Source organism: Chelonoidis abingdonii, chromosome 3, assembly GCF_003597395.2.
Source record: "Chelonoidis abingdonii isolate Lonesome George chromosome 3, CheloAbing_2.0, whole genome shotgun sequence".
Classification (NCBI taxonomy): domain Eukaryota; kingdom Metazoa; phylum Chordata; order Testudines; family Testudinidae; genus Chelonoidis; species Chelonoidis abingdonii.
This window is the reverse complement of record NC_133771.1, coordinates 95,375,117-95,398,915: the sequence shown is the minus strand read 5'-3', so window position 1 is coordinate 95,398,915 and position 23,799 is coordinate 95,375,117. Positions and strand designations below refer to the sequence as shown.

Genomic DNA, 23,799 nt, shown 5'->3' with positions numbered 1-23,799 from the left:
CAGAACAAGTTCCAGGAGCTGAAATAGAAAGAACCTGAACAAGCCCTTCAACTCCTGACAGAGGCACTTTGGAAAGGGCAGTCAGACATGATTAATGTGGTTAACGGATACCAGGAAACAGCTGAGACAGGAGTTGTAAGACACTGTGGATGGACAGTGTGTGTACTGAAGCAGAACTCAGCACCCTGCTGAAGGATTTGAAGTGGCAGCTGCACCTGTAGCAGAAATGAGCAGCCAAGCCCCAGGAGCAACTATGGGAGATCCTGGCCAACAGCAAGTCCTAGAGGCCAGTCCCGGCAGCTGCTGTCAGAAGTGCAGATAAAATGGGAGATGGAGAAAGAATAGAAGCGGCTGCTAAAGGAGCTATAACAGAAGCTTGGTCTACACTACAGAGTTAGGTCAACATAAGGCAGCTTACATTAACCTAATTTTGTCAGTGTCTACACTACAATGCTGCTTCCACCAAAGTAAGTGGCCTTCCTGCATTACTTACATCGGCTGTTGGCTGTCAGCCCCGAATGGGGATGACAGCTGGAGACCTAGCCCCTCTCCTACCCCCTAACCCCCGCCCCACTACTGACAGCAGGAGCTGTCAGTGCCAGGAGATGGGGATCTGACAGCTGTGAGTCTACCACCCAACTGACAGCTGTGGAAAGGGGCAGCTGTGAGCGCCAAGCCTGCAGCTACAGACAGAGAAGGAAGCTGTCAAGGCTGATTCCCCACTCTGGCACATTGAGTGCAGAAGGTGGGGGCTGGCAAGGATTCTAAAAATTAATACTGGCCACTCCAGGCTTATATTAAACTCTGAAGGTTACAGCTTTTCTCTGACCTTGGATGGGTAGATGCTGCCACCATCCAAGTGCAAAAACCCCTTTTAGAACCCAGGAAGGCACACTTGGGAATTCCCTCAAGCAATTTCACCACCCCTCTGGGGAAAAGCTGAGAAAGAAAACAAAGGTAATCAGCTGTTGTCACCAGCTAATTAAACAACATGCACAAACGTCTTAGGGACACAAAAATCCAATCCTGTTCTTAAAAAAAAAAAAAAAAAGGTAAAATTTTTATTAAAACAAAAAGAAAGAAAATATATCTGGAATTTAGGCTTTTTGCTAGGTTTTAAAAAAAACAATTACAGGGATTAAACATCAAGCTAGCTTCTTGAGTCCAGTTTAAGGGTTACAAGCAAAACAAAGAAACAAAGCACCTGGGGTTAGCACAGAGAAGTCCACAAACCATAAAGAAATAAAAGAGTTAAACCTAATCACATCTTCCTAGATATTTCCTGATCTACTTACATATCTGCGGTTTTAAATGAGTAGTTTCTAGGTATGATCTGATGATTTCCATACCTGGCCCAAAGCTTTTTACAGCATAGTTCCAGCCCTGTCTCTGGTCTGTCCCCTCTCTCCGGAGAACCACAACAGACAGACAAGGGGAAGTTTTTCCCAATTTTAAAAAGTTCTAACCCTCCCATTGGCTCCTTTGCTTAGGTGCCCACCCCCTTCCTTTTCCTATGGACTTTTTAACCCTTTACAGGTAAATCAAGTAGAGAACAGCTGCTAACAGCGATTTTATAGCTAACTGCCTGGCTGGGTGTCCATAAAAGGGAGCTGCCCCTCCTCCCCTTCATCTATCACAGAAGCTCTTTACAATGACAGCAGGACTGGAATCAAGGCAATTCAGCAGAGAAAGGACAAGGTGCTGAAATCTCTGCTGCTCTGCAACCAGAAACTGCAACAAGATCTACAGGCTGCTATGCAGAGTTACTCAGGGCCGTGGGACCAGCTGCAGAGCCAGCAGAAAGAATGCAGCATAGCTCTGCAAGCTCTCCAGGACCAGATTCAGATATCAAAGATCTAGGAGCTGGATCTGCTAAGGGACCAGAACACAGTGCTCAGCCTTGAGCAGTAGCAGCAGAGTAAGAAGGAGACAATCGTGTGGCAACAGGATGGTCTCAATGTCCAGCTGCAGGAATTCTTCTGAGCCAACAGCCACTTCTTGGAGCAAATGGAGGAAAAGAACTAAAAATGATGCTCAAGGAGAGGGCAGAGCTGCATGAAGAGAGCACAAACATGGATGCTGAGATGGAAAAGTTAGTAACTGTTTACCAAGGGGCTCACATCCCCACATGGTACTGGGGCAATGTCCTAGAACATGGTCCCGGAAGCATCCTGGAGGATATTGCCAGGAGACTGCTTCACCACCCAGTGAAGGAGCTAGTACTGATGGCCATACAGAGGCTGTGGCATACGTACATGCTGCTGGATGGCGGTAGTCTCTAGAGCTACAGAACAAATCCAATCGCTAAAGGAGTGCAGAGAGTTAGAAAATAAGGTTGCTGTGGCCCACAAGTGCAAGGCAGAAACTGTGGCATAACTCAATGCACCACAGCCGGGGTCGGGAACCTTTCAGAAGTGGTGTGCTAAGTCTTCATTTATTCACTGTAACTTAAGGTTTTGTGTGCCAGTAATACATTTTACATTTACAGGGGCCGGTGGATGGAACCTCAGACCAGCAGCGGGCTGAGTGGGGCCTGAAGCCTGGGGTTCTGTCCACCAGCCCCTGCTACTCGGGGTCCCCACCATCGGTCCTGCTCAGCCTGCAGCTGGCCTGGGGTTCCATCCATCCAGGCCAGCAGCTGGCTGAGTAGGGCTGGCGGCCAGGACCCCAGCTGGCAGACGGAATCCCAGGCCAGCAGCAGAGTGCTACTGAAAATCAACTCACGTGCTGCCTTCGGCATGTGTGCCATAGGTTGCCGACCTTTGCACTACAGCAACCTGGAAAACAGTATTGTTGCAGGAACTAGAGGAAATATGCTCCTTAATTAGGATCCTGGCTCAAGCCATAAAATGAGTCAGCCCAGTTGAAGATAAAGGAGAAAACAAGGAACAACAGAACTTACTGTCAGGGGTGGCTCTAGACATTTCGCTGCCCGAAGCATGGTGTCATGCCGTGGGGGGCGCTCTGCCGCTCGCCGGTCCTGCGGCTCCGGTGGACCTCCCGCAGGCGTGCCTGTGGAGGGTCCGCTGGTCCCGCGGCTTCGATGCAGCCCTCCCGGTGACTGGCAGAGTGCCCCCTGTGGCATGCCATCCCAAGCACGCGCTTGGCGTGCTGGGGCCTGGAGCCGCCCCTGCTTACTGTTACAAAAGGATCTGAGTGAGCTCTGTGAGACAACCCTTGGGCGGTGCCCTGTTAGGAAGACCCAGACTAAGAAAACTGAACTACTATAGAGGAAGAAAGCAACCCTCAAGTGTGGAATGAGCTCAGAATGTCAGGCACAAGACAGCCAAGAAGAGGTAGTACTTCAAACTCCTGAAAGGGAAAGCTGCATTGTAGTCTACCATGTGCAGGTACTCTGTGTGGCAGAAATTGTTTCATTTGTAGGGGAGCTCTTGAGATGGGTAGGATGGGGAGTCATCTCTGATACTTAAAAAATGTATAAACTGAAAATGTAATGGTGAAAGCACAGCTCTAGTTTTTGGAACAGAAGGTGCATGAAAAGTGGTACTAAACCAGTATAAGGCCAGAAGGCCCTGCTTACTTTTGACTCCTAATGATGTTATTGAAAAGACAAAGTTTTTGTTCTTTGTATTGCAAAGCACACATTTGTGTTTCTCTCTGTGTATTTATGAATCTGCGACCTCTGCCTTGAGATAATTAATGCTCCATCCATGTATATTACTAAACAGTTGTAACCAGATGCCTCCAGGCTGGAAAGACTTGCAAAACCCTCTAATTTCTTATCAAAGATCATTACTAAAGTATTTAACAATTAAAAAGTCAAGCAGCCGGATGGCTGCCAACCCCTCAGATGACTAATTAATTTGCACTAATCAATAGGGGGTCTCTATGCTAACATCGTTTTAACCTTGGCGATCTTCCTTTTTCCAGACGTCAAACGATAAAGAACACACGCGTACCGCCCACCCAAGCAAACCTCACCAACAGAGCAAAAAACAAAAGCAGCAGCGGCAGCAAAAAAAAAAAGGGGGGGGGGGCAAATTAAAAACAGATTACACAGATGCGATTAAAGAAACAGTGGTGCCTTTACTGTATGGTATTAGTCTCATTAATGTCGTGGCTGCTGCCTGCTTTACCGCTGCCACAGGAGCCCGGAGCTGTTTGTGTGAATCAGAGTCCATGCACTTCGTGTTCCTCCCCAGCCGCGGTCCGTGCGTGTGTGTGTGTCACTCACTCATATGCCCCGCCCCTCTCCCTGCCTGCTCCGCCCACTCCCCCGCCCACGCGCTGATTGGCCCGGCGGCGCCGCTCCCCCTGGCTCTGGCGGGCGGAGTCCGGCGCTGCCTCGCAGTTGTTCGCAGGCTCAGGCAGGCGGCGTGCGCGTGATCTGCCGCGGCGCTCTATCTCCAGCGGGACCTGGGGCCAGCGGCGGCAGCAGCAGTATCATGGGCAGCAGCTGACAGGCAGCAGCGCCGCGCAGCCCGCCCCGCCCCCGCCGGAGAGAGCGGAGCGGAAAAGTTCCTGCCGCCGCTGCTGCCGAGGGGGGAACTTTGCACGGGGGCGCCCGGCGCTGAGCCATGCCCGCCGTGAGCCTGTTGCCGCTGTTCGGCAGCCCCGCGGGGCCCGGCCCGCTGGGCGGCGGCCCGGGCGGCGGCAGGAAAGCGTCGGGCCCCAGCGCGTTCCGGCTGACGGAGAAGTTCGTGCTGCTGCTGGTGTTCAGCGCCTTCATCACCCTCTGCTTCGGGGCCATCTTCTTCCTACCCGACTCGTCCAAGCTGCTCAGCGGCGTCTTCTTCCACTCCTCCACCGCCCTGCAGCAGCCGCCGCCCCGGGGGGAGCAACGCGCCCCGGCGCCCGAAGCCGGCCCCGCCGCCGGGAGCAGTGGCAGCGCCGGGGAGGCGGCCGCGGAGAACTTGGCCAAGATCCGCGAGGACCACGAGCGGGCTCTGCGCGAGGCCAAGGAGACGCTGCAGAAGCTGCCCGAGGAGATCCGCCGGGACATCCGGCAGGACAAGGAGAAACTTCTCCAGGACAGGCGCGGCAGGAAGGAGGCGGGGGCCGCCGGGCTCCCCAGCCTGCTCTTTCGCAAGCCCGTCGGTGCCGTGGGGCAGGAGCCGGCCGACCCTAATGTCCGGCAGAAACGGGCCAAGATTAAAGAGGTGGGTGTCCCCGGCGGTGGAGGGGGGTGTGTGTGTCCGCGATCGGCCGGGCGCTCCCGGGTCCCCGGGCTGCCTCCTGGCTCACTCGCTACTTCCTTGTTTACCCCGCTCGTTGCTCCTCGGCAGCGCCTTGTCACTGGCAAGCTTTCCCCGGGTCGCTTATTTGCAACTTGCGGAAATGAGCTGAGGGTTACGCTGGCTCCTGCTGAAAGCCAGGAACTGGCTGATCGGCCTCCTCAGGGAGATACGGTAGTGCGTGGCATCTGTTGGCGTTTAACTGGGTTTTGTGCAAGGTTTACACCGGTGGAGTTCAAAATGCAGCGTGGCCGCCCATGTGTCAGCGAACGCATGCACATGGGGGGGGGGGGGACCGGACAACACCTTCTCGCAAAAAACCTACCGAGACGAGAAGCTCTTCACGACGCTCTTCCTGCCAAACACTCCGCTCCCCTGGGGAAGCCCGGGGCGCGTGAACTCCGAGCTGTGAAGTGCAGTGTTCAAACTTTGAAGCGCAGAGAGCCGTACGGTGGGAGGGTGGAGTGGCAGAAGGCTCCTGTGGTGTTTCGGAGCCTCATCTGTGAAAGCATCGCCGCTACTCAGTGCTATGCTAGGAGGTATAAGCGTATATTCGTAACTCAGTACAGGTGCTACTTTGCATCTCAGAGCAACTGTCTCTGTGTCCCGTTTATGAGTGTACAATCATGAGCAAGTGTAGACTTCTGAGCAAAACTTTGGGAAAGAATGAAACCCAGCATTTATTCTGTGTTCAGCAGCATGTCTTTAAAAGCATTTTACTGACTTAGTTTAACAATGTTTCCCATATAGTGTGAAGACCTCATTATGACGGTCATTGATCTAGTCCTTTGGGTACATAGGCAATTCCTTATTGTGCAGGTAGATCGTTATGTCAGTTTCTCCTCTCTGTGGAAGTCCCGCTTCATTTCTTTTCTGGTTAATTTCCTGTCTCTATGCAGATATCTTCTCCTGCCCTTTGATCTTTTTCTTACCCTCATCCCTTATTCTTTTTGCCTCCATACTTAAGGAAGCTATTCAGGTATGGCTTTCTACCTTGTGTGATGTTAGAGATAAGCAGCTTTCAGCCTGCTGCTACAAACTAACTCTAAGCATATTTTTGTCAGTTTTTACTTCCTGATTTTCAGATATTATTAACCTTCTCTGTGCTGGTCCTGCTCTTACTACTGTATACTTCGCTAAAGCATACATGTCTTGACTTAATAGATAGGAACTCGAATGAACCATATTTACTGATCATAGCAAGACACGGCTGTAAAAGCATTTAGAGAAAATTAAGTTTGTCAGGTAGAGGGGAGATATGAATTAGGCTCTGCCTACTTCCTTCATTGGACCCACAGGACACGGTAATGCACCCAGTTCTCTTTCACTTGCCATTTCTGCTTTACTTCTCATTAACATAGCTGATAGTTGTTTACTTCTCTCACTGCACTAGTATTGGGGGAGGGTGTGTCCCATATTAATTCCTGCATCAAATGTAAAAGACCCCTGTTAGTGGTGGGAGATGGAACAGAAGACAGAACTCCTCTATCTCTTCTGCTGCATTTCACATTCATTGCAATACTTTGATTTTCAAATTCATGTGTTGGAATCTTAGCCAAACTGTATTAATGTGAAGTTCTAATCTACAGAATTAGAAAAAGCTGTTGTTTTATAGCATGTAATAGTGAAATGTATGACCAATAATACACACCTTGCAAACTCCTTAAAATTTTTATTTACTCAGACTGATCTGATTGTTCAGAAAACTTTAAAAGCTTGAACACCTCAGACTAAACCTCTTTATAGGGGAACTCCCCCCTTTCCCCTGGAGGAAAGGAGAAAAGTGAGAAGCGAAAGTTTTTCTTGATGGAGTAATAAAAAATATTTAATTTTTCACTGAAACAAATTATTCTCGGACATTCCAAACAAAATGAAAAATATTCACCCTTACAAATGTTGTTGTTCTTTTCTACCAGCTCCAGTTCAACACTGATGTTGATTCAGATATGGATCAGTATGACTGCATAAGACAATTTGTTTTCAGTTTATACTTAAAATTACACACAAAATGACGTTAAAATTGCAAAAGCAAGTACTTTTGAAAGTTAAGAACTGCAGAATAAAGGTTGCCCTTGCAACCTTAATCTGTGCCGCCAATGTACATTTCCATTATGACTATCTTTAACTATGAGATCCCATAATATTTGTTTCTCGGCTTCATTCAGTGCATAGAATGGACAGTACTCACTGAATGAATGGCAAGAGCTATTCTTTGTTCTTCTTCTCTTCATTCAGTGTGTGCTCCCATACGTATTTTACTACACACCATATAAACCTTGCACTTAGTACAGTATTAATTTCCTCATGGGCATTTTTATGTGATGTTCATGATAGCATCTGAGGGCTTCACAAATTGTCAGCTTTATTTTCCCAGCACCCTAGTGAGGTGATCTTGTTTCTGTTTCACTGGTAGAGAACTGAGTTATAGATTAAGGCCAAATCTTCAAGTGTCCACTGATTTTGGGTGCCAAATATGAGATGCCTGGAACATGATATTTTTTCAGAGTACTCAGCATTATATGGCACTTCATATATTCAAAGCACAGCTCCCATTGACTTCTGAGCACTCACAACTGCAGCTGTACTCCTGCAACTCAGAACCCAATTATCTCAAATTGGGCACCTGGAAAATTGGGAACAGAGAGTGGCCACCTGAGACTGAACTATAAAAAGAAAGGGGAGAGAACCCCGTAATTGTCCATCACTTGGGGGATTCAAGGAGCTGGAGCTTTTAAAATCACCAAATGTTGGGTCCTTTAGCCAATGGTGCTGAAGTCTTTGGGAACAGATTAGGTGAGAAACTTGCTTAGAAAAAGATGGGTAATTTTTCTTTTTTGTCTTGGAACTGTGTTTTTGCTTTTGTTGGCTTGTATAAGCAATTAAAATAAAAAGGGTTACACCTCTACTCTGATATAACGCTGCCCTTGGGAGTTAAAAAATCTTACCATGTTATAGGTGAAACCGCGTTATATTTAACTTGCTTTGATCCACCAGAGCACACAGCCCCACCCCCTGAGCACTGCTTTACCATGTTATATCCGAATTTTTGTTAATCTGGTCACGTTATATCGGGGTAGAGGTGTATTTGATATCACTTAATCCTATGCTATTTTGTTTAATAAACTTACTTTAGTGTAAAAAAACCAAAAAAAAAACAACTCAGTGCGATGATACAAATAAGAGTGTTCACCCCAATTAAAGTAATTAGCAGTGGTTACTGTCTCTTTAATGGAGCAGCAAACTTGTGTGTGTGTTCCAGGAGAGCAATGGATGCTTCAGTGAGAACTCAGTTGGGTAACTTGGGGTTCACTTCTTGTAACTTGCCAGGCAAGGTTAGGACTGGCATGGTCCTGAAGTGTTTGCTGGCAAGATAAACAAGCTAGTGTGCCGGGGAGTTGTCGCACAGCTAGTAATAGCAAAACTCTCGCTGAGGCAGTGATGCAATAAGTTCTGGGAACCTCACAGATGGTTATATTGGCAGCTGGTTTCGGGGAAATTCAGGAATAGGAGGAGGGGTGTGTATGTGTCACTTTGCAAAAAGTACCTAAGCAGTAGAAGGGAGCATGTGATGAACATGCTTGTAAGGCTGGCTTTGGTGTCAGGGCTGTGGGCTACCGTGCATAGCATTTAATTCACTTAGGGTACGTCTGCAGTACAAAATTAATTCAAACTTATTTTATTCGAATTTTCGGAAGCGATTTTAGACATTTGGTGTTGTGTGTCCCCGCTAAAGCGTGAGAATTCAGCAGAGTGCATCCACAGTACTGAATCTAGCTTCGAATGTCGGAGCGGTGCACTGTGGTAGCTATCCCACAGTTCCCGCAGTCTCTGCTGCCCATTGGAATTAGGAATAAGCTCCCAGTGCATGATGGGGCAAAAACATTCTTGCGGCTGTGTGCCGTCACTCACTCCTCCCTTGGTGAAAGCTATGGCAGATGCCATACTATCAGCAGACAGTACAGCACAGTGCACTGCCTGTCTCCTGGTACTATGAATCCACCTCACATGTCCTGTTGTCTTTCTGTCTACTCTTTCATCTAACCGTTTCCCACCCTTTTTTGGCTACCATTAACAGAGCCGCACAGCTTCCGCTGCTTTTTCCACGTTGTCTGTCCTGGGGTCCCGTGGAAGCTACAGAAGGCAACAGTTGCCTGCTGTTTTTCGGCCATTGTGAACAGAGCAGCACAGCTTCCACCGCAAACTCTACTTTCCTGCTCTTGCAGCTCTAACGAGCTTCCCGACTTGGTGACAGCTACAGGAGACAGCCATTTATCGCCTTTTATCGGCCACCTTGGACCGATCAGCTCGTTTCACACCCTTTTTCCAGGATTACCTGTGCAGGTGCCATAGCACAGAAAACATGGAGCCTGGTCAGCTCTCTGGTGCAGTTTTGACCATTATAAATACCTCATGCAGCATCCAGCACTATGTGCAGTGCCTGCAAAACTGGGTGAGGAAGCGATGACAATGCTATTACTATACTGATGACATGGACACAGACATTCCTAGAAGCACAGCATGTGGCGATTGGGAGATCATGATGGTATTGGGCCTGGTTCATGCTGTGGAACACGGATTCTGGGCCTGGGAAACAAGCACAGACTGGTGGGACCACATAGTGTTGCAGGTCTGGGATGATTCCCAGTGGCTGAGAAACTTTTGTATGCATAGGGCCACTTCCATGGAACTTAATGACTTGCCGTCCGCTGCTCTGAAGTGCAAAACACCAAAATGAGAGCAGCTCTCACAGTTGAGAAGTGAGCGGCCATAGCACCGTGGAGTCATGCGTTGCAAGCTAGCTACCACCCGTGTCAGTTGGGAATCAATTTGGAGTGTGCAAATCTACTGTGGGGGCTGCAGTGTTGCAAGTAACCAACACAATCGTTGTCCAGCTGCTATCAAGGGTAGTGACTTTGGGAAATGTGCAGACCATTGTGGATGGCTTTAATGCACTGGGGTTCCCTAACTGCAGCAGGGTGATAGACGGAATGCATGTCCCTATCTTGGCCCTGGCACACCAAGGTGGCCAGTACATAAACTGCAAGGGGTACTTTCCATGGTGCTGCAAGCACTGGTGGACCGCAAGGGACGTTTCACCGACATCAATGTGGGATGGCTGGAGAAGGTGCATGACGCTCGCATCTTCAGGAACTCTGGTCTGTTTGAACAGCTGCAGGAAGGGACTTACTTCCCAGCCCAGAAAATTACTGTTAGGCATTTCAGCATCCCCATAGTTCTCCTCGGGGACCCAGCCCAGCCCTTAATGCCATGACTCATGAAGCTCTACACAGGCACCCTGGACAGTAATAATTAGAAATTCAACGATAGGTTGAGCAAGTGCAGAATGGTGGTAGCATGTGCTTCTGGATGTCTGAAAGCGCACTGGCACAGTTTACTGGCTCGGTTAGATCTCAGCACAACCAATATTCCAATTGTAATTGCTGCTTGTTGTGTGCTCCCCAATCTCTGTAAGAGGAAGGGGGAAGATGTTTATGGTGGGGTGGGAGGTTAAGGCAACTCGCCTGGTAGACAATTTCACACAGCCAGACAACAGAGCGATTGGAAGAGCACAGCAGGGTGCGCTGCGCATCAGAGAAACTTTGAAAGCCAGTTCCATGACTGGCCAGGGTACAGTGTGACAGTTGTTTCTCTTGAAGTTACCCGCCCCCTATATATATGAAAGGAAATAAAGTCAAAATTGTTTAAAAACTGTTTTTTTAATTTGTTGCACAACACATTGAGAGAAATCAGAAGGCAGACTGGGGATGGGGGGGTGGGGAGGGTTGGGTTAAGGTGGTGGAGGAGGAGGGAAGGACAATTCAAGAAACCAAATCAAAAGTTCATATATGCCAGCTTTCTGCTGCTTGGGTGATCCTCTGGAGTTGAGTGTGTGGGTCCCTGTAGCCTCCCCCCTCGTGTTCTTGGGCATCTGTGTGAGGAGGCTACGGAACTTGGGGAGGAGAGAGGGCGGTTATACAAGGGCTCCAGCGGCAGTCTATGGTCTTGCTGCCTTTCCCACATTAGATCCACCATACAGCGGAGCATGTCAGTTTGCTCCCCGATGAGCTTGACCATAGCGTCCTGCCTGCTCTCATTACGCCCGTCCCTCCTCTGTTCTTGTTCATGTAATGCTTTATGGGACTCCGCAATTGTTCTCCTCCACACATTCAGCTGGGCCCTATCAGTGCGGGAGGACTGCTTGAGCTCATCGAACATGTCTTTCTGAGTTTGTTTTTTCCACCTTCTAATCTGGACCAGCCTCTGGGGCAGAGTAGATAAAGGCCACGTTGAAACATTTGTACCTGCGAGAAGAGAAAAAGGGAGGGTAGTATTTTAAAAGATAGATTTCAGAGAACAAAGGTGACACTTTGGTGTGAGTAAGCCATCATACATAGCTGGGCAACAGAATTCAGCTTGCAAGCAGCCTAGGGGCATGTGTGATTCTGCTTCTTCATTCATTTCAATGTTTTCAAAGTGCTGGGCCCCCTTTCCCATAGCAAGCAATGCCTGGTGGGTTTGTCATAAAGGAGGGCCTGTGGGCTTTCTGGGATGATCACTTCACACACCTCCCAACACCATCCCCCCCCCCCCCCCCCCACTGCATGGCTCCGATGAGGCTCTAAGCAGGGATGAGCCCTTTAAACTATATGCAAACAGCCCAGTGTGGCCGAGTTTCCTCCCCGGCCCTTCACCACGTGGCTCTGATCAGGCTCTCACCAGAAGTACCTTTTCCATGGTCATGGTCTGGGAGCCCGCATTGGGAGTTGGGGGAGGCTATTGGCTCCAGCGTTAAGCATAGTTCCTTGCTAGGGGGAAAATGGATTCCCCACTTTCCACCTGTGCACTCCTCCTCCTCCTCCTCCTCCTTCATCCTCGATGACTTACTCCTCCATGCAACTTCCCCCTTGCAGGTGTCTATGGATAGTGGTGGAGTAGTGGTGGCGTCACCCCCCCACATAATTGCATGGCGCTCACAGTAGAAGCGGGATGTATGGGGTTGTGACCCAGAGCGCCTGTTTGCCTCCGTGGCTTTTTGGTATGCTTGCCTGAGCTCCTTGATTTTTGTATGACGCTGCTGTGTGTCCCTGGAATAGCCTCTTTCCGTTATGGCCCTGAAGACTTTAGTGTACGTATTTGCATTCCTTTTATTGGAATGTAGTTCTGCCATAACAGACTTGTCTCCCCAACATGCGATGAGATCCAGTACCTCCTGTTCGGAGCATGTTGGAGCTCATCTGCGAATCTGGGACTGTGTGATCTCTTGTGATGGTGGACTCTGCATGGTCGCCTGTGCTGATGGTGACCAAACAGGAAAGAAATTGAAAAGTTCCTGGGGTATTTCCTGCCCACCTGGCTAGTGCATCGGAGTTGAGTGTTGTCCAGAGCGGTCAGAAGGGAGCATTCTGGGATAGCTCTGAGGCCAATAACATTGATTTGCGTCCACAATACCTTTTAACCCAGGATTGCGATAATCAATTTAAAGAGCCCTTTAAATTGAAAAAGCTGGTTTGGTCCTGTGGATGGAATCTTTTTTTTTTCCCCAAATTAACTCAGCTGATTCCGAAATAACAGGCTAGTGTAGACCCTACCTTAGAATTGCAAGGCAGGCAATGACACAACTGTACTGGTGTGGGTTGAATCCGCAAGTGTCGCAGCAGATGTCCTCAATTCTGAGGCCAGAATGGACAACTGTGTGATCATCTAGTCTGACCTCCTGTAGAACACAGGCCATAGAACTCGTGCAAAATAATTCCTAGAGCATATCTTTTAGAAAAAACATTCAATCTTGATTTAAAAATTCAGTGATGGACAATACATACAATCATTGGTAAATTGTTCCAGTGGTTAATTACTCACAGTTAAAAATGCATGATTTTTCTAGTCTTAATTTGCCTAGGTTCAACTTTGTACATTGGATCGTGTTAGACCTTTCTCTGGTAGATTGAAAAGCCCATCAAATAATTAATAATGGACTCCTCAGTCTAGCAAATAAAGGTATTTAAATATTTGTTCCCTGTGTAGATACTTAAAGACTGTAATTAAGTCACCCCTTAACCTTCTGTTTGTTAAGCTAAATAAATTGAGCTCCTTGAGTTTCACTATATAACACATGTAGATAGAATCAAATTCTCCAGGGTGACATTCAGCTGCCCAAGCTAGTAGACCATGCTTGCTTTTCGTGCAGTGCTCTGCCTCCTTCACTACCACATCTGTTTCTACCGCCAGTCAAGCAGATTTCCTACAGAGAGCAGCCTTATTCACTGATCAACCCTGACTCATTCCCTGAACATCCATTATGTGCATTAAATGAGCTAGGGTATGTGGGGGTGGGGATATGATGCATGATCATATGTTTAAAGACTATCCTAATGGATATGCACAAGGAGGCTAACATAAATTTGCACAGTACTTATGAACCTAAAAGTGTCAAGGATCAGTGACAAGATGGGTGAGGGGAAATATCTTCTATTGGACCAACTTCTGTTGGTGAGAGAGACCGCTTTTGAACTGACAGAGAACTGTTCTTCCAGATTGGGAAATGTACTTGGAGTGTGACAGCTAAATAGGAGGTGGAACAGATTGATTAGCATAAGTAGTCCACCTTGAATAGTCCCTTTAAATGTGTTAAGTGTAATAGTGAAGCCTGCTTATTTTGAAACTCCACTCTGAAGTGAGAAAAATTGAGACCTGAATTGCTACATTCCTTTATTAGGGCGGAGTTCCGTTTAGATGTGCAAATCCTCTTGGAAGGTCCTGTTTTACCTTCAGTGGCAGATGTGAGATGCTGCATTCCTAAGTATTATCCCCGAACTCCTCTTCAGAGGAGGAAGGAAAGGTGGAAGACACCACCAGTTACTGAAGCCTTTGTGCTCTCCAAGACTGAGGGAGTGAAGAAAGGGCTGCTGTTTGTAAGACAATGAAATGGCTTTGTCTACCAAACTTCTTCACTGCAAATAAAAGTAACACTATACTTCTTCGAAGACCACAACTTCCTTGGAATCTTCAAATTGGTAAGCCCATGTGGATATAAACCAGGGGTAGGCAACCTATGGCACGCGTACCGAAGGCGGCATGCGAGCTGATTTTCAGTGGCACTCTCACTGCCTGGGTCCTGGCCACTGGTCCGGTGGCTCTGCATTTTAATTGAATTTATATGAAGCTTCTTAAACATTTTAAAAACCTTATTTAAACTATTGTTTTATGTACAGTAGTTATATATTATAGACTTACAGAAAGAGACCTTCTAAAAAGATATTACTGGCACGTTAAAATGTATTACTGGCACGCAAAACCTTAAATTAGAGTGAATAAATGAAGACTCGGCACACCACTTCTGAAAGGTTGCCAACCCCTGATATAAACTGTTTAAACTGATGGCTTGTTCTCCTTCTGTCTCTAGTAAGGTTATGAGAATGTTACTTAACAGTCTTCTTAAAAATTTTCACATTAACAGGTATGCAGACTAATCTGAGTGTATGTCTTCACTAGCAAGGTTAAAGCGCTGCTGTGGCAGCACTTTAATGTGGCTGTGTAGTCAAGGCACCAGTGCTGGGGGAGAGCTCTCCCAGTGCCGTTTTTTTTTTTAAAAAAAACAACAAAAAAAACAACCCACCACCACAAGGAGTAGCTACCAGTGCTGGGTGCACTGTCTACACTGCCACTTTAGAGTGCTGAAACTTGTAGCGCTTGGGAGTGGGGTGGTGGTTTTGGTTTGTTTGTTTTTTTTTAAACACCCCTGAGTGAGAGAGTTGCAGTGCTGTAAAGAGGCTGTATAGATTAGGCCTGAAACAACTTGTTTTCTCTTGGCCTTGCACATTGGAGGTGATGTAACTCCACAGTGCAGCGATCATATTTTTATTTTGTCTTGTGCAACACCAAGCAAGTTGATAACTTACTAGTAAGTATATAATAAGTAATTATGATACTGAACCACATGTAATCTATTCTCCCTCCTGCTTATGTTGTAAATATAAGGGTTACTGTAGGTATAAGGATTTCTTCTAATCTATGTCACAAACATGTCTATCCCCCTACCTTGCATTTCTAGCACTTTCTACTTTTCTGTTCATACAGTGGTGGTGCATTGGTGAAACTTCTCCTTTGACCCTTCTGTGTGCAGGTGACTGTCCATCTGTATAGTTGGTTGATGTGGTGGGTTTTTGTTTCAATCACAAAAGCATGGGCTATGTCTTAAAGAGCTTACATTTTAAAAATACAAGACAAAGGGAAGAGAATGGGAATGAACATGCAGTGAAGCAGTCAGATGGTGATTATTGGTTGTATGCCGCTGATAAAATTTTTTAAAAAATGTATAGAATCTGGTAGTACTTTACAACCTTATAATAATCCAGTTTCTTGTTCATGTCATCCAGTTTCTGACAAGACACAGTGGAAGTGAGTCCATATTGACTTTTTTTTTTTGGTGGCCGGGGGGGAGGTTGGCGCACACGCCCCACATTCTACCTGGACTACACTTTAAATTTTCCCTTCTGCTATTTGTATCTTACATTTTTATACTGCCATGGTAGAGCAGTATAAATGTTGTTTATTTTTAGGATACAGGTATATGAAAGGCACAATCTGAATTGTTTTTTCCATTTTCCCAAATGTCTCCCATCCAGCTACAACTCTTGATTTGTGAAACTTAACTAATCTTTTTCTGTCAGCTCATTCCTGGGATAAGGGTGATTCTTACCTGTTCAAGTATTAACCACATCCAAACCTGCTTAGTTTTGAAAACTGAACATGAGATTATTAAGACTGGAAAAGACAAGAGATTTGAAGCATCCACCTATTAACTACTGAATTGTAATGTAACATCTGAAAAACCTGCTTAGTCAATTGTAACATTCAACTTTTTTCTGTATCCATATTTTTCAAACATGTCACGCTTGTTTGATGATGAGGTGCAAGACCAGCTTGACCGCCCAAATAATTGGCTCTTGAGAGTTATGGGAGAGCAAAAAGGTCTGAACATTCTACAAACCTCCCCTACCCCCTCCCCAAAAAAATTGCCACAAAGATTCCTCATCTGAATTTCTTAAGCTTACCACCACCGACTTCTTGATTAAAGAAAATTAAACATAAATTTGAACTAGAGAGGGTGATGTTTGTGTTTTGATTGCTAGTATTCTTCCTTTTTGTTTTGGTGAAAATCATGTAAGGTTTAGAGTGGGATGTTCTCTGCGTTTTGGTTAAGATTATGAACTCATAATGGTAACTTCATGTTTTAAGGTTCACTTAGCCTGTGGCATCCATGCAGCATGAGGGAATGGAGTAAATCATAGTGTTAGAGTGCTGCTGCGGTAGGCAATAACTCAGTTCTGTGTGCACACTGAATGCAGAATAGCAGAACTTTAAGATTAATAAGTTTACTTTGAAATCCACTACTTACCAGATCTATCTGCAGCTTATGTGAGAAACTGACAGGGAGGGCTTGAGTTGATGCCAGATGTGAATGAAGGCAATTGTATCTGCTATGAAAAGCTGATGGCTGCTAGTCAGAATTTGGCACAGCATTTTTTATGCAACATAGTTAACTTCATTAGAAGCACTTGTACTGTGTGGATGATGCTCTTTTTTTTTTTTTTTCCTTTTTTTTTTTAAAAAAAAGCCTTGGGGGGGGGGGAACTGCCATGAAGTTAGGTAAACTCTGTTCTTGGTAAGATTGGGGTGTAGGTTCTCACCCTCCTCCCCCCCAGTGAAGAAAAGCTGTAATATAGCAAAAGGCCCACGATTTTTATTTTAAGTATATACAAATATACCTTAGCATATAGTGCTTACCCAACCATTAAAATATAAAATTAGAGATCTATCTGAAGTCTTGCTCATCTTAGGCTGCAAACTAAAAGCAGTTCTTGAATTTGGCTTTTATTATGGTGTACACTATACTGTGGAGTAGCTAACTATATTTTGTAATATGCTACCTCTTTGTCAATAAATTGTAGTTTGAGATAGGATGACACTAATTTTAAGAAAATTCACTTGAGCTAGTTATCTAAAGATTCCTATTGCCTTATTGCACAAGAAGTAACAGCACAGTAATGCCATAATGTGCCTTGGGGAAATTGGCTGCTTCTTTAGTAATGTTTACTCTTCTTACTTGCTTATTCTGGGGTTGTAAGTTTGAGGAGAGGAATTTCATAGCTAGGCTGGGAAATGGAAGAACATGTGTGAAGTGCCAGTTCAACATGTTGGATCCTTCCTTTATTAAATTGCATGTGGGGGGAGGCCAGGAAGGAGGGGAAGGGGGTGATCTTTAAAGAAAATGTGTGTATTTCAAGGCAGTGTATTTGTAATCATGTCTTTTTTCCTTCTGATATACTTACATCAGCTTTGCAAAGATGTTATGAAAATTGTCAGGTCAGGCGTAAAATAGGAATTTACTGAAATAGCTTAATTGAAACAGCTTCTGGAATACTTGTTGCTATTTTAATAAAATATTTGGCAACTTTTTCTCAAAGTACCCTATGAAGGGGAAGTACTCCAATGGGGAAACTGAATTCAGGTGGCTCACTGGAGGTCACGCAGTGGGTCAGTGGTAGAGAATTGCACTCAGTTACCTGACTACCAATCTTCGTCCTTTGTGCTCTAAATTATGCACTGTTGTGCTGTCACTAAACAATAAGAGTAAGATACTATAACTGCTATCAGGCTGAGTAGCTCCTCAGGGAAGTAGTCTCACTAAGGTCAGTGTAGGTTAAGCTTTTGGAATCTGGCCCCAACATAAGTTAGTTATTAGCAGTAGTTATGATGATGGGTGTCCACTGCAAAGATGAGCAATTCTGAACCCTGGTCTGCAATAACAGGGTTAGGTTGAATTTAGCTGCGTTAGGTTGATTTTATAATTAATGCGTCTACACGAGCAACCTGTTCCATTGACCTAAAGGACTCTTAAAATCTACTTCTTTATTTCCCGCTGAGGGGAATAGTGCTGGGTCAAGTTTGGGGTAGTGCGGATGCAAATCTACATTATTGGCCTCCAGGAGCTATCCCAGAGTGCTCCAACGTGACTGCTATGGACAGCACTTTCAACTCCAATGCACTAGCCAGGTACACAGGAGAAGCCCCAGGAACTTTTGAATTTCATTTTCTGTTTGGTCAGCATGATGAGCTCAGCAGCACAGGTGACTATGCAGTCCCCTCCAGAATCGCTAACGAGCTACAGCATTGAGCGAATGGGAGAGACTGAATCTAATTGCTGTATAGGGAGAAGAATCTGTGCAGGCAGAACTCTGATCAAAAAGAAGCAATGCTAATGTATATGCCAAAATCACACATGGTACGATGGACAGAGGCTACAACAGGGACATGCAGCAGTGCCGCATGAAAGTCAAGGAGCCCAGGCAAGCCTACCAAAAGGCAAAGGAGGCAAATGGTCGCTCTGTGATCAGCTGCATGGCATTCTAGGGGGGGACCCCACCACTGTCCATGGACACATGCAAGGGGGGAGTCTCATGCAACACGGAGGAGGATTTTGTGGATGAGGAGAAGGAGAATGAGCAGTAGGCAAGCAGTGAATCCATTCTCCCTTGCATCCAGGACCTTTAATGCACACAGCAAACAGTAATAATGATGGGGCTATTTGTTGCGCTGAGGTCTAACCTCATCTGCAGACAGTGCCAGCAAGCTTTTAAATGTCCAAAGGCACATTCTACCGCCATTCTGCACTTGCTCAGCCTATAGTTGAACTGCTCCTTACTACTGTCCAGGCTGCCTGTGTATGGCTTCATGAGCCATGGGAACAAGGGGTAGGCTGGGTCTCCAAGGATAACTTGGCATTTCAACATCCCCCAACAGTAATTTTCTGGTCTGGGAGGTAAGTCCCTTCTTGCAGCTGCTCAAACAGCCCAGAGTTCCTAAAGACGCAACTGTCATGCACCTTTCCCGGCCATCCCACATTGATGTCGGTGAAACATCCCTTGTGATCCATCAGTGCTTGCAACACCATTGAGAAGTACCCCTTGCGGTTTATGTACTGGTTGGCAAGGTGGTCCAGTGCCAAGAAAGGGATATGTCTTTTCTGTCTATCGCCCGACCACAATTTGGGAGTCCCACTGCAGCAAAGCCATCCACTATGACCCGCGCATTTCCCAGAGTCACTATCCTTGATAGCCGAACGTCAGTGATTGCATTGGTACTTAAATCACAGCAGTCCCCACAGTAGATTTGCGACCTCTAATTTGATTCCTGACTCACTGATAGCAGTCAGGCATTGCAAGCTTCCCCAGAGCTATTGCCACTCACTTCTTAATTGCCAGGGCAGCTCTCATCTTGGTATTCCTGCACTTCAGGGTGGAGGAGAGCAACTCCGAGTTCCAGGAAAGTGGCCGTATGTATGCGTTAGTGTAGAACTGATAAATGAAATTGTTTTTAATTGTTCACTTTATTAATATAACTTCTGTTCACCATTCACTACGCTTGCCTGCCTTGTAACTTCTGTTCACTGTTTGCCATATTGTAATTCAAACCTCATTTTAAAACGCTCACTCCATTTTGTAAAAGCTTCCTCCAACCTTCATTTTTTGCAAACCCTGCTGTAATCTTATTAGTTAGTTTAGATGTGTGAATGAGGCATGTATGGATGATAAAATCAACCTCCACCCCCAGCCTGTCCTGATGAGGTGAAGTTCAACTACCAACGGCTGAAGACCTAGACAACAGTGAAACAAAGTAAAAAGCATCCACCCTAAAAAGAAAAGGACAAAAGAACAACAGAAGGAAGATCAAAGCCAGGTTCAAAGTTGAAAGTCACGCCTGCAATTGATGGGTGATCAATCCAAACCCAAAGGCAGCGTGACACAGCAAGACCTATAGACTTTGAATCCAAACTAAAAGCCTGTACAAAAGAAGGGTGAGGTAAGAGACTTTGGGTAACATTCTGCTGCCAACATGGAGCCAGCCACCTGCTGATTAATTTAACAACAGCAGAATGAAGCAACTCCCATGAACTAACATAGGGAAAAATCCCTATAAAGCTGAACTCTGAAGACTGAGGACTTTGAGTCTATGGTTCTGCTGCCAGCCTCCAGGAGCATCAGGTGCACCTGACCCGGACTCGGCTCCACTCTTGTGTACAGAGTACCTGGCCAGTATTCTGTCACAAGCAACTTTAGGCTGGTAACTATAATATCTACACAGAACTTGTATGAATGATTGTGTGAATGGATATATATATATATATATTTATATAATCATAGGAATAAGTAACCAAACAACATTGTTTGCTGTTATCTTTTATTTTATTATGGTATTTACAATAAATGTGACAAATGTCTTGTCCCCTTTAAGATCCTGCTAGTTTTTATTGGTATAACAATAGTTTTTCAGCTACTGGGAATCATCCGATACCCGTAACACTATGTGGTTTCACCAATCTGTGCATGGCACCGCTCCTGGTCCCAGTTGCCACATCTCGTGCTTTCAGGAATGTCTGTGTCCATGTCTTCCTCACAATCATTCTTGTGCTGCCATTTCTTAGCCGGGTTCTGCACATACTGCAGTATAATGCGTGAGGTGTTTAAAATGCTCAGAACAGCAGCGGTGAGCTGAGTGGACTCCATGCTTCCCATGCTATGGTAATCCAGGAAAAAAGGCACGAAATGATTGCAGTTGCTTTCACAGAGGGAGGGACTAATGATATGTGCCCAAAAGCACCCGCAACAGTGTTTTGTCCCCCTCAGGCATTGGGAGCTTAACCCAGAATTCCAATGTGCAGTGGAGACTGCAGGAACTGTGGGATAGCTTCCCACAGTGCACCCGCTCCGTGAGTCAATGCTAGCCATGCTAGTGAGGATGCACTCTGCCAACTTAATGCACTTAGTGGGGACATGCACAATCGATTGTATAAAATGGATTTATAAAAATCAACTTCTATAAAATCGACCTAATTTCATAGTGTGGAGATGCCCTGAAACTGAAACTTGTTCTTAAAATATGTGCTAGCCAATAGGTCCAAATAGTGAAATTATCCTTTAACTGTTTAACTTTAACTATTTATCTTAAAATAGAGTACTGGGGAGGATGGTAGGATGCTCTACCCTTTTTTTTTTCCCCAACATTTTTTCCCCCCGTCACCTCATCTCTTCAGTTTGAGTTCTGCTGTAACCAAGAACCACTTCCATTGGTCTCATTAGTTTGTACAGGAAATTGATATATTTGGCCTTAGCAAATGTATTGCATTTTTATTAGCTGGTGGTGAGGAAGATTTGGGTATTGCTCATTCTGATGCTTTTAATTTTTAAAGCCTTTGCCAACATATTAACAGCAGGTTATGTCATCCAGTTAGTCTCTTACTTATTAGAGTTAAGCACACATAGCACTTGAGAGAATGCTGCTCGTGTTCCTAAATTTGCATTCCTAAATTATTTAAGAAATACAGCAAGTGAATTAAGTCTGCTTAAAAATTTCTTAAATCTCTCAACATAGGACTCTAATAAGAAATAGCACAAGAGTCAAAAGACAGGAAAGATAAGAAAATGTTGAAGGGCCAAAAAGATATGTTGTACAAAGGGTCAGATAATGATTTAGAACATCCTTTAACCATTAAAAAAAGACGTACTTGTTTTTGAAAACTTCCTTCAGAAGAATAAACTTTTTCCTCTGGAAGTGGATGGAGAAGTTTACAATTAGGAAAGAACATGTTTCTATGTAGTTCTCAGTCACATGGGCATATCTTTCTTCTGTCTGTTTTTACTACAAACACAATAACTTATATCTATTGACAACATTAAAGTGGAAAGGAAGGTAAAAGGAAATTCAATGTCTAGTACTCATTTTATCTTTTTCTTTCACTCTTTTCTTGTTGTACCTGGTTGATATGTGTCTATGTCTAGGGATGGCCTTTGCTGTTCAGCAACATGGAACTTGTCTCTATCAAACCTCTGTAGTTTTGATTTCAGCATTGTTTAAAATGTAGCAGAAGAGGTTTTGCATTAGATGAATATAACTTGTTTCTTGAATTAATGGCTGACAGCATTGAATTGTTCTCTTCAAAGAAAAAATAGTTCAGTAATTGCAGGTTTTTTACACATTTAGCAGATTACATAATACAAATGACCCCTGTGCCTTTAAATTCCTTCCCGTTTATCTATCTTTCAAAGAAATGAAACAGCCTGTGTGAAAGGATGCCTCAAAGGTTATTTTGGTTTTGTTTTTTGTTTAGATGGTGGGGGGGACTGGACAGAGGAGAATATTGCTTTGGAAAATTGCACTGGTTAAGTAGTTAGTATTTCTTTAGTTGACTAAAATGCGCACACATGCAGGTCCATTCTTCCTAGCTCACTGTTTTCTGTTACTGCTTTTGAGTACTAGCATCAGTAATTGTGCCGACTGGTTCCCTAAAATACAGTTTTGCCAGTACTGCTGGAAACCTGCTGCTTGTTACCGTGGTTGTAGTTCTCCACCCATCTGTGATTCTGAGAATTGCAGTCCAAATTTTGTGTTGGACCTAGGTAATCATTTTAAAATACTTAAACCAAAATTAAAGGAGTGGAAGTAGGTGTAAATAACGTACAGTAATTTTGAGCCCCTGTAACAGAAATCTTAACTGCTGTTCAGGCACTACTGGAGATGTACCTCTGTACTGGAATATAATACTTCCTTACTGTATTGAATTGTTTCTCTTGACAAGCTCATCAAAATTGTGGATATCTGAATACAAATTGCATACCAACTAATATTTGCATAACTAGCCATGATACTGGCAGACCAACTGCTCCTCATGCCAAGGAGCCTGGGACTCACTGAACACTGGCAAAACCATAGCTGGAAACCAGTCTGGCTCTCCTGTGTTTAATATTGTTAAAATAGCTATTAGAGTTGTAAAAATGTTTAGTCTTTAGACTTTGATATGTGCAACATCCTGCAAGCATTTCATCATCTATCTTAGGATATGTCTTCTCTACCAACATTAAAGTGCTGCTGCGGCAGTACTTCAACGTGGCTGTGTAGTTGCAGCAGCAGTGCTGGGAGAGCTCTTTTCCACTCCCGTGAGGGGAGTAGCTACCAGTGCTGTCTGTACTGCCACTTTACAGGATTGAAACTTGCATTGCTCAGGAAGGTGGTTTTTTCACACCCCTGAGTGTGAAAGTTTCAGCACTGTAAAGTGGCAGTGTAGATAAGGCCTTACTTCGTTACATGAGATATGGATATTATAACATTTAAGTTCTGTAACTAAAAATGTTTGCTACGACTGTAAACCCCCACAATAAAGAGATAAGCGTCATCAAGTGTGAAATACTAGTTAACCCTAAAAGAAGGCAAACCTTTGTGGAACACCAGTGGACAAAATACTTTACTGATTGCGTCCCCCCACTCCCATGAAGGAGGCTATGTACACAAGTCCTTGTCGCACCACAGTTTAAATGCTGGGGGAAGGGAATAAAAATCCCTATTAAGGAGAAATTATCACTATGCTGCCTGGAATTTGGAGAGGGCAATATTTCTAAGCATAAGCATACTTAGCTTGGGTTAGCCCTAAAAGACATAGAGCTTGCACATCACAGAAGCTTCTGTTACTTTTTGAAACCTAAGACTGTGACTCATTTGTGTGTGTTCCTCCTTTTAACCCTGGAATAAAGTAGTAGTTATTTACTAGTTAATA

The 23,799-nt window shown here is 45.0% G+C and overlaps 1 protein-coding gene across 1 annotated transcript in view; it reads left to right on the top strand.

Moving 5' to 3' along the window:
- The first annotated feature begins 4,538 nt into the window (after window positions 1-4,538).
- MAN1A1 (mannosidase alpha class 1A member 1) overlaps window positions 4,539-23,799 on the top strand; it is a 210,266-nt gene continuing 191,005 nt past the window's right edge. Inside the window, exon 1 of the mRNA XM_075063907.1 lies at window positions 4,539-5,120. Within this exon, the coding sequence (XP_074920008.1) occupies window positions 4,539-5,120 (582 nt within the window). The remainder of the gene's footprint in view (window positions 5,121-23,799) is intronic.